We start from the raw sequence: 12,510 nt of genomic DNA, 5'->3' as shown, positions 1-12,510 counted from the left end.
CCAGCGTCCTCACCATCAGCAACAGTTACAGCTTCCCTTGCCATGCACTACTACATACAAAACAATATGCAAGACTAAGGATGAACTTAAAATAAATAAATGCCAATTCGGCAATGTGAGACCTGCTCCACACGCTGTACGTAATAAAGATTCAGTGTTCACAGTAACCCAGTGAGGGTGGATAGCAGAGTCGTCACTGGCAGGTAGGAAAATGTGAGACTTAGAGAAAGAAATTTACCAACATCCCCAAGCAAAAACCAGATCCTTTAAACCAACCTTGTTCCTACTGACTTCAAAGCTTATATTCTTAATCCACAACATACAACAGTCTTTACTCTACTGGGGAGAGTCAACTGTACCCTCCATACATGTGACCTACAGATAACACCACCATCCCTCTCACTGAGATGCCCTGAAGCCCTCTGACCCCTCTTTGAACTTCTAAAATAACTTATCTATTTCTTAACATCTACTGTATTAGGGCTATTTATATCCACTTTTCATGTTTCCCATTAAAACATCTTCTCCTTAGGGCTCATATTCATGACTTTTTTCTTAGGCTTTATTGCAAGAAGTAAAAAAAAAAAAATATCACTTTGCCCACAGCAGTCACTCAATAAATATGTGAATGAAGTAAATGAATAAAAATGAAGAATGGAAAGATGGAAAAAAGGAGGAAGGAAGACAGAGAGGAAAAAAGAAAGGAAGGAACATAACTCAATCAAGGGAACTGCTTTGAGTCTCACCGAAGCAACTTTTTTTAAGGTATATAAATTACTGATCATTATAAACTCAAGTTTATCACTGTAGGTTTTAAGGAAGATTATGGCAAAACTAAAGAACTCCAAAGAATATGAAACCCAAAAGTCAACTGTGGCCAAATGAGAAATTTGGAGGTGTCATTATCATTTAAGTGCCACATCAATCTAAACACATGGTCTCAGCATCAACACAACCCCTCCTGCCTTGCCCATCTCATCACATAATTAAAAAGTAACACACCCCCGCCCAAGAGGCTCATTGTGCCGCAGGTAAAATCAATAGAGGCCCATAACTATGCACACTTCAGCAAAAACAGAAGGCTTTTACACATAGGCAGAAAAAAGGCCACTTAACAAAGCAGAACAAGTTGGGCTCGAATTTGTAGTGTTTTGCAGAAAAAAAAAAAGGTGACCCAAAAATGCTCCATCTGGCTAAGTTACCACTTTACTTACCCTGGCAAATACTCAGCATAACACTGCCTCTGCTAATGAACAACACACCAGACAGAGGCCTGATAACCAGTATTCTATATGCAAGCTGGCATCAGTGTGCCAGAGTCCCTGTCTCTACGTAGTGCTTGTCAGGGGTCTTCAGCGAGGGCTTGTATGAAGGAGACAGTTTTGAGAAGAAGCTCACAGTCTGCAGTAAGAACTGTGCATGCTTCATATTACATACTCACATACAACAGACTATAATGCCTACACAAGAGATGAGCTATTCAGACCAGGTCGTGTCTACCCCGCCTGCTCCCGCCCCACCACAATGGCAGGTAGCTTCAACCAGTGGGATCACACAAGTGTTTCTGAATAAGGATGTTAAAGGGGGCGGGGGAAGCTTCCCACTGAAAATGAGTAACACTGGGTTAAACAACATTTAATACTGAAGAATCTCCCGGAACGTTTACTATGCAAACGTGCAGATCCTCTTAGAAGAGGCCAGGGCAGGCCTGCCATGCTTCCCAGACTCACTAGACCAGAACCCTGCTTCCCTGAACACTTCCCGGCTCTAAGGCTGCAATAGTTTCCAGGTATGGAAAATCATGGTAAGGAAAAGACTGCCTCTGAGCTGTTCCAACTGGATCACCTTTTACACGTCCTTTGTGATTCTCATGCCACAGTCTGTTCTGTGCTCAGATCTCAGCTTTGTTCACTAACAGAGTAGGCCTGACTGACATCCTGTGAAAGGCCTGTTTACAACAGGGAACCCCAGGGCTCCCACTATGGCAGAACTGGTAAGAGTGGCTCATGGTGCCTGTTCATACAAATGACATAAAGAAAATAAAAGATTTTAGTGCCTCACAAACACTGACCAAAGGAACAGACATACACGAACAGCAGAGCTACATGGTTTATGCTGAACGCCTGCTTTCCTTCTGGGAGTCTGGAGTTTCGGTGCCTGCCAGATAGAGGGTGCCTATGTGACCAACCCCCAGGAATATCCCTGGCACTGAGTTTCTCGCTAGCTTCCCTGGTGGGCAATATTCCACATTTGCTATCATAACTCCCTCCTGGGGGAATTAAGCCTGTCATGTGTGACTCACTGGGTGAGGGCTCTGGAATTTTGATGCCTGGCTTCCCCTGGACTTTGCCCCATGCATCTTTTCCTTGTGCCGGCTTTGCTCTGTATCCTTTCGCTGTAATGAATCTTAGCAGTGAGAGCGACTAGATACTGAGTCCCGTTCCTCAATACCCCAGCACATCACTGATTCTGAGGATGATCTTGGGGACCCTTGACACAATCTGGAACAGCCACGTTTACAGCATGGTACTGCACCTCAGGTAGAATGCCCTCACTCTGCAGATCACTATTTGGGATATATTTAACCAGCCTCTAGCAGGGACTCCCATGTGGAGATCTAACTATAAATGGGTCTGTTGGGATACTTTTGGGGCAACTCCAATAAAAACCATCCACACAACAGCTCAATACCACATCACTTATGCTAGGATACCATTTGCTCTAAAGGGCGTGTTGAGTCCCAAGAGCCAGGGGCAAAAGTTTTCAACAATCTCTCAAAATCCAGAGGTTGACAGGAAGGATAGAATTGTTACACTAAATTAAATTTGGCCTGAGGATGCCTCCATACTTGAGTCCTTACATAAGGAACTGCAACCTACTTTAGAACTTAAGCTAAGAGAAAGCCTATCTTAGGAGTATACTCTTGTAACATAAACCGAGTCTCAATTCATTACAGCAGCTGAGCTTCAGGCCATCACAGGCAGCCAGCAGATTCAAATAAGGCCAATCAGAGCAGCAACCCTAACCAAGTTGTCTCTGTATCTCACTTCTGTTTACTTTCCATAAATGCTGCCTGGCCGAATAGCAGGCCGGAGTTCTTAGAAACTGTTTCTAGTTCTAAAGGCTGCCCAATCCTCAAATCATTCTTTGCTCAATCAAACTGTTTAATTTGTCTAAGGTTTTTCTTATAACAACACCAATCCTAAATATCTAATTACAGAAGATGCTATACCCATTTATCAAATGATGAAAAAAAACCCCACAAAATATATATTATTATGACAAGGATCTGACAATTTGGAATAACGCTGGGAAGAGGAGAACTGAAAACATTCTCTTGAAATCATGCAATCTGAATTACTGACGTCTACAAATAACATTTTACACCTCTACAGACTTTTCAAACTATGTTCATATTTACCACCTCATTGATTTAAGGGCACCTGGGGATAAAGACAGTAAGAGATTTTAGTGGTCTCGCAAACACTAATCACAGGAACAGACATAAATGAACAGCAGAGCTAGGGCCAAAGTCGCCAAGCGCATACTGAAGTAAGCAAACATCAAAGAATACCAAAACCAGAAGAGATCTTAGTTGTCTAGGGTCCAACCCGGACTGCTCATCTTTACCGGTGAAAAAATAGAGCCCACGGATTCAGTCTAATACATATTCAATTCTATGGGTCTCCGCTGGTCTTACTGGCAAGAATATAATGATACAGAGAAAACTAGATCAATTTTGCCATTTCCTAGCTCAACGACTGGGGCAAATTATTTTCCTTTGAACGTCAATTTCTGCCCCTGTAAAGTCAGGATGGTGCCTGACCCATTTCGTTTTGTGCTTCTAGTCCTCCATCCTCTTAGAAAACAGAGTGCTAACAGCATTTATTTCACAAAATCCCTGCGCTGGTGTGGTGGATCTGTTAAATGAGCTGTTTCTGTTTACCGCTCACTACACAACTTTCAAGAAGGACCCGCTTTTCAGGACTAAAGCACGACTGCCATCTGGTGGCAAGCGACCTTAGCTACAGGCACCATTCACAAGTTCAGCAGCCTCTCCAGAGACAGGGGTTTCACCGACTCCACAAAGTGAAGATAAATTCATTCAGAATTACTCATCCACTCTGCACTCCCCCTCTAAGTGGCTGACGTCCCATGTTTGAGACTTCTAACTCCTTTGCTTTTCTTTTTCTGGGTCCAATACATCTTGGACAATGTGATTACAGTTTGAAGTGATCCTTCTGCTCAACCTTCTCTTTTTAACCTGAGTAAGGTGAAGTCTGGGGGAGTGAAGCAACCAGTACGGGTCCCCACGAAGGGCGGCAGCGGGACCAGTCCCGGGACCCGGTGTTCTGACCCCCTTCGATTCCTCCGTCCGCGCCCCGGGGTGATCCTGATGACGGCGTCTCCGGACAGTCGCGGTCTCTTTCACTAGCAGACCCGCGGCCAACTTTCGGGGAGCTCTGTGGCAAGCGGACAAAACGAGCCGGGCTCCCTGATCCCGGACCCCATGCGCCAGGCGCACTAGGAACCCGCGCCCCCAGCCACTAAGGGCTGTCGTGCGCGTCGCCCGGCATCTTCAGCTACGCGCCCGGGTCGGGCCTCGGCTTCCGACACTCACGCTCAGCCAGCATCGACATGTCGCAGAGTCTGTGATACCGTGGCCTCTGGACCTGGGTGACTGCGGCGACTAGGCGAGCAGGAGGCTTGAGGAGAATCTGGACGCACGTACTACCTCGCTGGCAGACTGCAGAGCCCAGGGCGCGTGCTGGTGACGTCAGTGGCGCGCGACTCCTCGAACACGTGGCGACGAGGGGGCGGGGCGGGGCAACATGGGGCGTGGACGGGACTACCAGGGGCTGATGGGGAGGTGGCCGCCCGTAGGGAGGCGGAGAAAGGAGTACGTGTTGGTTCATTGGCTGGAGGGAGCCTGCGTACTAAGTGATTGGATGTGAGCAAAGCCCTCCTGGGCGCGTCTGCCGCAGAGCACGCGTTCACATGGTTACCTGCAGGTTCTCCATGAAGCAGCCCTAGGTGCCAGCAGCGGGAGTTAGTGGAAAGACGTGACCTGCCCTCAAACAGCTCAGTATGAACGCTATGGACAAGGAGTTTGAAAAACTTGGCTGGAGGGGAGGACTTTGCCCTGCAATGTGCCATCTCTTCTTCATACCCTACTTCTGCTTTCTGAGATAAAGAGATGGATGATAGATAGTTAGGTAGATAGATACCAGAAGATAGGTCTGCTATCTGTTTATCGCTTTTTGTGGGAGACCCCAAGTTACACAGGTAGCTAGTTCTGAGGGAAATGTTATTTATTTAATAAGGCAAAGGTTTTATTGATTTTCTCCACCACAAGGCACACACTGGAACGTTGCCTTTATCATAACCATCTCTGTATTCGTACCAGCACCTCGCAAAATAATGGGAGTATGGTAAGGCTCCGTAGATGTTTACAAAATTTAATTGAAGTGTCCCTGTCTCCAGGGGAGTTCTAATAAGATCCTAGCAGTAACACTTTTAAGTATGGTAAAGACATGTTTTTGGATGAGTGACTGCAGTAAACTTCAGGTGACAGTGCACACAGAAGCCTTTCCCACATAAAAGGAAGGTAAAACGAGAAAGAGCACCACTGAGGTGCTTCAATTGTCCTGAAACAATTGAAGGACTAGATTCTTGTTTAAAATGAAATTCTCCCTTTAACTAGAAATCTGGACAAAAACCGTAAACTCTCGTTTCATAAAAGTTAGAAGAAACACAAAAGGATGCTTACAGCTATCAGCGAATACCTGGGGGATCAAGGGAGGCAAGTGAATGGAATTTTCCCGGCCAAGGCAGGGAAGCTGTGACATAGGGAAAAAGGTTAAAAGTAGGATGTTGGACTCAGGAAGCCAGAATCACAAGAATCATAGGATAATTAGCAGATCTGTTTGATTATGCCAGAGAGAGTGGAAGGTAGTTATACAGAATGGAGAATACCGAATTGGTCAGGAAATCAGTGTTATTCTAGTACCTCCTATGCTGGTATATGATTTCAGAAAGGTAAGCTTGTCTCTAAGATGGCCAGGAAGATTGAAACAGACATTTATGGCCTGTTGCCATGGTTCCGGTGGTAAATGCTTGAATTATCATTGGACCTTGGTCTTGTGTTACAATGAGGTGTCTCCTGGAAATGCTTAGTTAGAGACCAGAAAGGAATATTGTAGAAGGGACTCTGCCTTTTGGTGAATGCAGGATGGTTTCCAAATTTTGTTCCAACTCCAGGAATCTGTATGGCTATAAAATATTAATGGAGATCATCTACCAATAAAAGATATTGTTAAGTTTGGGATTTAAAAAAAATTACAGAATATTGTTTGTATTTTAAATGGCCAACTGGGAGTGGAAATTGCACTTGTCAAAATAAGGTGATCCATCCAAAAGAAGCTAAGCCATTCCATTTTGTTTTTCATTCTCTTACCAGACTCCCTAGCATAGTGCTCCACAAACATGACTGTGCATGCCAGTCACCCAGAGGTCATGCTAAAATGCATATATGATTCAGCAGGCCTAGGGTGAGTCGGAGATTCCGCCTTTCTTATTTTATTTTCTCTTGAGACAGGGTCTCACTGTGTTCCCATGCTGGAGTGTAATCATGTGACCATAGCTTGCTGTAGCCTCTACCTCTCTAACTTAGGCAGTCCTCCCACCTGAATGTCCTGAATAGCTATGACTATGGCCATGTGCCACAATGACCAGCTAAACTTTTTTATTTTTATTTTTTTAGAGATAGGATCTCCCTGTGTTTCCCAGGCTGGTCTCGAATTCCTGGACCAAAGTGATCCTCCCACCTCAGTCGCCCAAAGTTTTAGGATTGCAGGTGTAAGCCAGATTCTGCATTTCTAACAAGTTCTAAAGATGTGGATACCAATGATCCACAGACCTTTCTTTGCATAACAGTCCATGACATGAGCAAAGGTATGAATGCACTCAAGGATAAAGTATGTTCTCATTTTTATTTAACACAGGTAGTTGGCTCTCCCAAGCACTTAGTTCTGCTGGTGTAGCCAAAAAAGAAGCTAAACAATATATAAACACTCATTTATCTATTGTTTAGCTTCTTTTTGGCTACATCAGCAGAACTAAGTAGTTGGGGAGAGAGTGTATGGCTCCCAAAACCTAATATATTTACTGTCTGAGCCGTTAAGGAAAATTTCGCTGGCCCTGAATTAATTTCAAAAACATGCTCAGTGGAGGAAGTACATAGTGTATGATTCCATTTATATGAAATTCTAGACTAGGCAACTCTAATCAGGCACACAGGATAGATTTGACTGATCCACGCCAGAAGCCATTCCATACAACAGAAGAAGCCAGAAGATGTACAAAGACTAGGAAGGCTGAGATAATGAGCGATAGGTCTCCTTAAGGCAGGGCATTAGAAGGAACACTGATTCGCTAACAGCTTCTGCTGAAGCACTGGAGAGGCCCTGGGGCCCCAGCGAACTTGCTTTCAGAGCCTGGCAGCACTCTTGGTCCTTCACTACCTGTGAGGTCCAATTATTTGTCTTTTTTCCTCCCTTGGTTCATTTAGCTGAGAGTCATATTTCCTTTTTATACACTCCTTCGAATATACTTCCCATTACATAAGACAATCCAAGAGAGTGTTGGTTCTTACAAGCAGAAAACTGAAATACACGTGAGAAAGTGCTTAAGATACATAAAGAAGAAAACATCTCTAGGACAAGATGTACCAATGGTTTGGTCATTCAAAGTTAATTGAACTTCAGTAATTAAAAGTCTAAAAGGTAGTACTCTAATTCTTAACCCAAAACCATTTCTAGCTGGTAAGGTTATGGGTCATTGTTTCATCCTCCTGATGGTTTTGGTACAGTTTTCTCCTGAATGTCAGTCATATTTTCCTGCGTCTTTCACACCTGGTAACCTTTTTATTTTACATCTGACATTGTGAGTGTTACTTTACTGGGGGCTGAAGGCTTTTGTATTCCTTTAAATATTTTGTTCTGGGATACAGTTAAGTCCCTTGGGAGAAGTGTGTCCTTTGCAAGCTTTTTGTGTAAGCTTCGCTAGGTGGGCCCACAATAATCTTTAAGCTTAGGTATAATCTAGCCCTGCTACTAAAGCAGTGGATTATTCGAGTTGAGGGGTGTGATAAAGAGGAGCCATGACCATCGAGCACAAATACTTACATCAGGCACTACTTTAAGGAAGTCTCTGTAAGTCTCTTAGGACACTTTGTTAATTTATACATAGTCCCTTTAAAAAACTTTGTTGCAAGAGATATTAAGTCAAAACGATTTGCAAAACTGAAACTGTGGCACCCCATTTTTAAAAATACCACTTTTAAATAGAAAAAGGTATATATAATAATATATATATGTATATATACACACACACATATAGGGTTAGTATATGCATGGAGAAAGTGGAGGAGACTCTATTCCAAATTATTAATACTGATATTTTCAGCAGAGGGGAAATGACATGACAGAAGACTTCTTTTCTACAATATACATTTCTATATTGTCAGAACTTTTAAGTAATAATAATACATGTTACTTCTTTATTATATCAGAATAGTTTACATCTATTCATTAATTTGAGAAAAGGGGCATGCAACTGTGGAAAATAAATGTGGTCTGCACATGGAATGGACATAAGTGTGTTGCCTGGAAATTTAACCCCATCTCATCTACTCACTCCAAGGCATGCTAGAAACCCATTATAGGCACCCATGACAGAATGTGTCAACATTTTAGAAACCACTTGACCCCTATAGGATGCCTAAGTGAATGCGGACCTGTTGGGAGTGCCATTCGGTTGACAACAGTTGGGTCCTCTGTAGATGCCCTGGCTGCTGGTGCACTTAGCGTATCTGCAGCAGCTCTGCTCTGCCGTGGGTCCACATTTCATATTTGTTAGTAGCCTGGGAGAAGTTGGGATGGAATTAAGAAGACATACGCTGTGGGCTAACTCCAGCTTACTCCTCCATTAGACAACTAGCAATGTACTGAACTGGGGGCAGGGGGGTCAGATTCCAAGACACCAATTGGACCACACATTTTTTAATGGTCAAAGTCACTGGTGGCAAAAGTCACAGGCCGCACCCCTAAATTTGGCTTTCTCTCTGATGGCAAAAGGAATGGTCTGAGTCAGGGTTGCCTCTCTGGGAAGGCTTGCCCAGCTTGCTTTCCACGTCTCTCCCTGTCTGTGAGTATGAGCATGGCAGGCTTGTAGATCTTCAGCCAGCTGGGGAAGGAGTGAGACTCAAGGCAGAGAAGGAGCCTCACTGAGGCCTGCAGCCTGGACGTGAACTCCTATTTGGTTTACCGAAAACTGTGCATCAGGGTAAACACCACATGTCCAGGGAACAGTGGAGTACAGTGATGTCAGCTCTGGCTTGGGGCCACTTCCTTTTTCACAGAATAAATGATTCTTTGAAGTCCAACTCTACATGGCACACCCAAAGCCTGTGATGACAGAGATGCCTCCTGACTCCAAAATTGACTTCTAATGGAGGATGAGATTTACAAAATGCAGTTTTCTGCAACCAAAGGTGAGAAAGTCCTCAGTTTTCCATAGTCTTCACAGAGTGAAGATGTCATGACATAGGCACCTTTGGAAGCGCACTGGTCCCGTCCAGTCCCGATCTCTCCCAGCCTCTTGGCACACATTCTCTGCCTCTGCCTGACCTTCCTGAATGCTTTCAATGCCACATTCTGCTTGCCCTACATTTTCTTTTATTTTTAAAAAAAATTTAAGAGAGCGTCTCACTCGGCCCAGGCTGGACTGGAGTAGTGTGATCATAGCTTACTGCAGCCTTGAACTCCTGGGTTCAAGTGATCCTCCCACCTCAACCTTCTGAGTAGCAGGGACCACAGGCCAGCACCACCACACCTGGCTAATTTTTTAAAAATTATTTTTTGTAGAGCCTGTCTCACTATATTGCCCCAGCTGGTCTTGAAGTCTGGGCTCAAGTGATCCTCCTGCCTTTGCCTCCTAAAGTGCCGGGATAACAGGACTGAGCCACCATGCCCAGGCAACGGAAAGGGGCAGGGAAATGGCCTGGTGGGATTCATCTCTCTTGGCCTAGTTGGAAAAGCCGGTAAAATATTGCAGAAGGGGGTTTTGGCAGCGGCCACGAGAAGACGCCCTCTAGATGGAGCCAGGCCAGAAACTGAGAAATGGAGGATTCGGGCACAGTGTCTGGCCCGAACGCCAACCCACTGGGGCCAGAGCGGAAATAGCTCAGAACAAGCAGGGGCAAGGCGGGCAGGGGGAAGGAGGGCAGGGGGAAGGCAGGCAGGGGCAAGGCACCTGGCAGCTCAGCTGTTTCTATTTCCTTATCTGCTTGTTATTTGTCACCTGTGACAAATAACCTGATGCTCAGTGAGGGCACTTGGGAAGCTCCAGTTCCTCTCTTTTGTGCCTATAGGGTTAAAAGAGAGCACTGGAAGGAAGGGAAGGGAAGCTAAGCGCGGGGAAGGGGCGGGGAGAAGAAGGGGAGCACGGGTAATGGAAGGGTCAGTGCGGGGAGGGAAGGGGAGGACGGAAGGAAAGGGTCGCAGTAGGCAAGGGAGGGGAAGGGCGGGGCAAGGGGAGGAGGGCGCGGGCCAGGGGCGGAGAGGGCGGGGAAGGAAAGGGTCAGAGCTGGCTCAGGAAGGGGAGCGCGGGCAAGGGCAGAGGAGGGCGGGCGAAGAGGAGGAGAGGGGAAAGGAGGGGGCGCGGGGAAGGGAAAGGTCAGCGCGCGTCCGGAAGGGAAGACCACAGTGGTGGTCTGAGAGTTACCAGGGAAGGTGATACTTGGAGGGGTAGTATTCGCCCCACAGGGAGATTCACTCCCCAGCCTAAACCCAGCCGACTGTGAGGTTGTTTTCTGCTGGTAGGAGCCATAATTGGACCTAAATATTAATAGCAAATCCAGGACCATCCCTCACCAAGTAGGAGAATAAGGGAGAGAAGAAAACATCCTGGGAGTCTGGGCTGTAATCAGACCTGATTTCTCAAAGAAACATATGTTTTTTTCTTAAGGTTATCTAATATTATTTTATGATTCTAGGCCCTTGGTTGGGACCCATACAGGACTAGCTACTCCCAGAAAAGAGAACATTTTCCAAGTGTTCTTTTTCCTCCTCTCGCTCTGTCTCTTGTTATTTTCAGGCAGAGGGCAGGATCCATCGGATTTTCCATATTCCTAGGCCAGCTTTGAAAGCTCCTCCCCAGATGCTGAGACCACATTCCCTGTTGGGAGGAGGTGGATGGGGGGAGTTCGCACAAGGAGATGTGAGTGTAATTCAGGTAGAGTTGGGGTTTTTCAATGTACATATAAAAATCCTTAAATATTGCTTTGTGCTGTATATTTTTCCTAAGTATGACATCACAGAAGAAGCCTCTGAAGCCTCTTCTCTTCCTCATTCTGAGACCAACTTTCTCTTTCTGTGACCCGTGCATGCCGAAGCCTCTTCTGGAAACTCAGCATTGGGCTAGATCAGTTCTCCCTCCGCAGCATGAATGGAGGGTGTCGAGGAGATCTAAGAAGCTGCTCTGGAAGACAAGGTGTCTCCTGTAGCCAGGCGATGGGGGCCGAAGGCTCCAAGGCTTCCCTTGCCCTCCCTACCTCTCTCCTGCACACAGTCTAGCCTCACAGTTTTGCAATCACCGAGCACGTGTGTGGGAGGGCAGGGAAGGTGGGTCTTTCCCTGAAGCAATGTAGGTAAAGGCCTTGAAGGAGGTAAAGTGAGGGGCTGCGGAGCTAGAAGAATGTGAGCTTACAGGAGTGCGTAAGCCCCACATCACTCTGAGGGGAAAAAAAAGCCTGCTCACTGCGCCAGCCGGAAGACATCTTTTAAGGATGAAGATGGGCCGCAAGACAAGGAAGCAGCAGGAGCCTTAATCTTAGAGTTCTAGCAGCCAAGAAGGTGTCAGGCAGGCCCCAGGCCACATGGAATTCTTTGCCCCTCTCCCTGAGTTTAGGGCAGGGATGATGAGGTGAAGATCCCTGGCACCCAGGGGTGAGTTCTCCCTGCCCCTGGCATTGAGGTTCTGAGAAGGAACCATCATTCAAATCACTGGGCTGGCACCTGGGTTTAGAGGAGATCAGTCCAGGCCTGGGAGAAAGTAAGCAGGAGAGGGAGCCGGCAGGAAGCAGGAAGCAGGATGAGGAAGAGAGGGCACAAAGGAAGGGATGGCTCAACTTCCATTTGCCTTGGCTTTAGAAGTGTGTCCAAATGGGCCTCCATAGTGCATGATTAGATGGCTGGGGCCAGGGGCCAGGGGCCTGATGGGAGTAGGGAGCCATGTGTGTGTGTGTGTGTGTGTGTGTGTGTGTGTAAGTACGTAAACTGAAGGTGGTGTGCAGGTGACTGAGGAAGTGAAGGAGGCCCCTCTACTTCCACTCAGTGTTTCTGTCCTCCAAGGCATTCTCTTTTCTGACAAGCCTGAGCTCTGGGTGTCTGCTCTGAAGGGGATGTACCTAGGAGGCAGGTATTGGAGCTTATAAGTGAGTGTCTGTGT

General features: G+C 46.1%; 1 protein-coding gene across 5 annotated transcripts in view; it reads right to left on the bottom strand.

Moving 5' to 3' along the window:
- PINX1 (PIN2 (TERF1) interacting telomerase inhibitor 1) overlaps window positions 1-4,776 on the bottom strand; it is a 79,238-nt gene extending 74,462 nt beyond the window's left edge. For 3 of the 5 annotated variants that reach the window (XM_078347092.1, XM_008979041.5, XM_078347093.1), the window contains exon 1: window positions 4,622-4,776. In XM_078347092.1, the coding sequence (XP_078203218.1) occupies window positions 4,622-4,640 (19 nt within the window). In that variant the 5' untranslated portion in view covers window positions 4,641-4,776. Of the gene's footprint in view, window positions 1-3,574 lie in introns of all 5 variants that reach the window. The other 2 variants (XM_078347095.1, XM_078347094.1) reach the window with 2 other exon arrangements.
- Between the last annotated feature and the right edge of the window lie 7,734 nt (window positions 4,777-12,510).

Source organism: Callithrix jacchus, chromosome 13 (assembly GCF_049354715.1).
Source record: "Callithrix jacchus isolate 240 chromosome 13, calJac240_pri, whole genome shotgun sequence".
Lineage (NCBI taxonomy): Eukaryota > Metazoa > Chordata > Mammalia > Primates > Cebidae > Callithrix > Callithrix jacchus.
The sequence above is the reverse complement of the archived record's forward strand: the minus strand, read 5'-3'. Positions and strand labels throughout refer to the sequence as shown.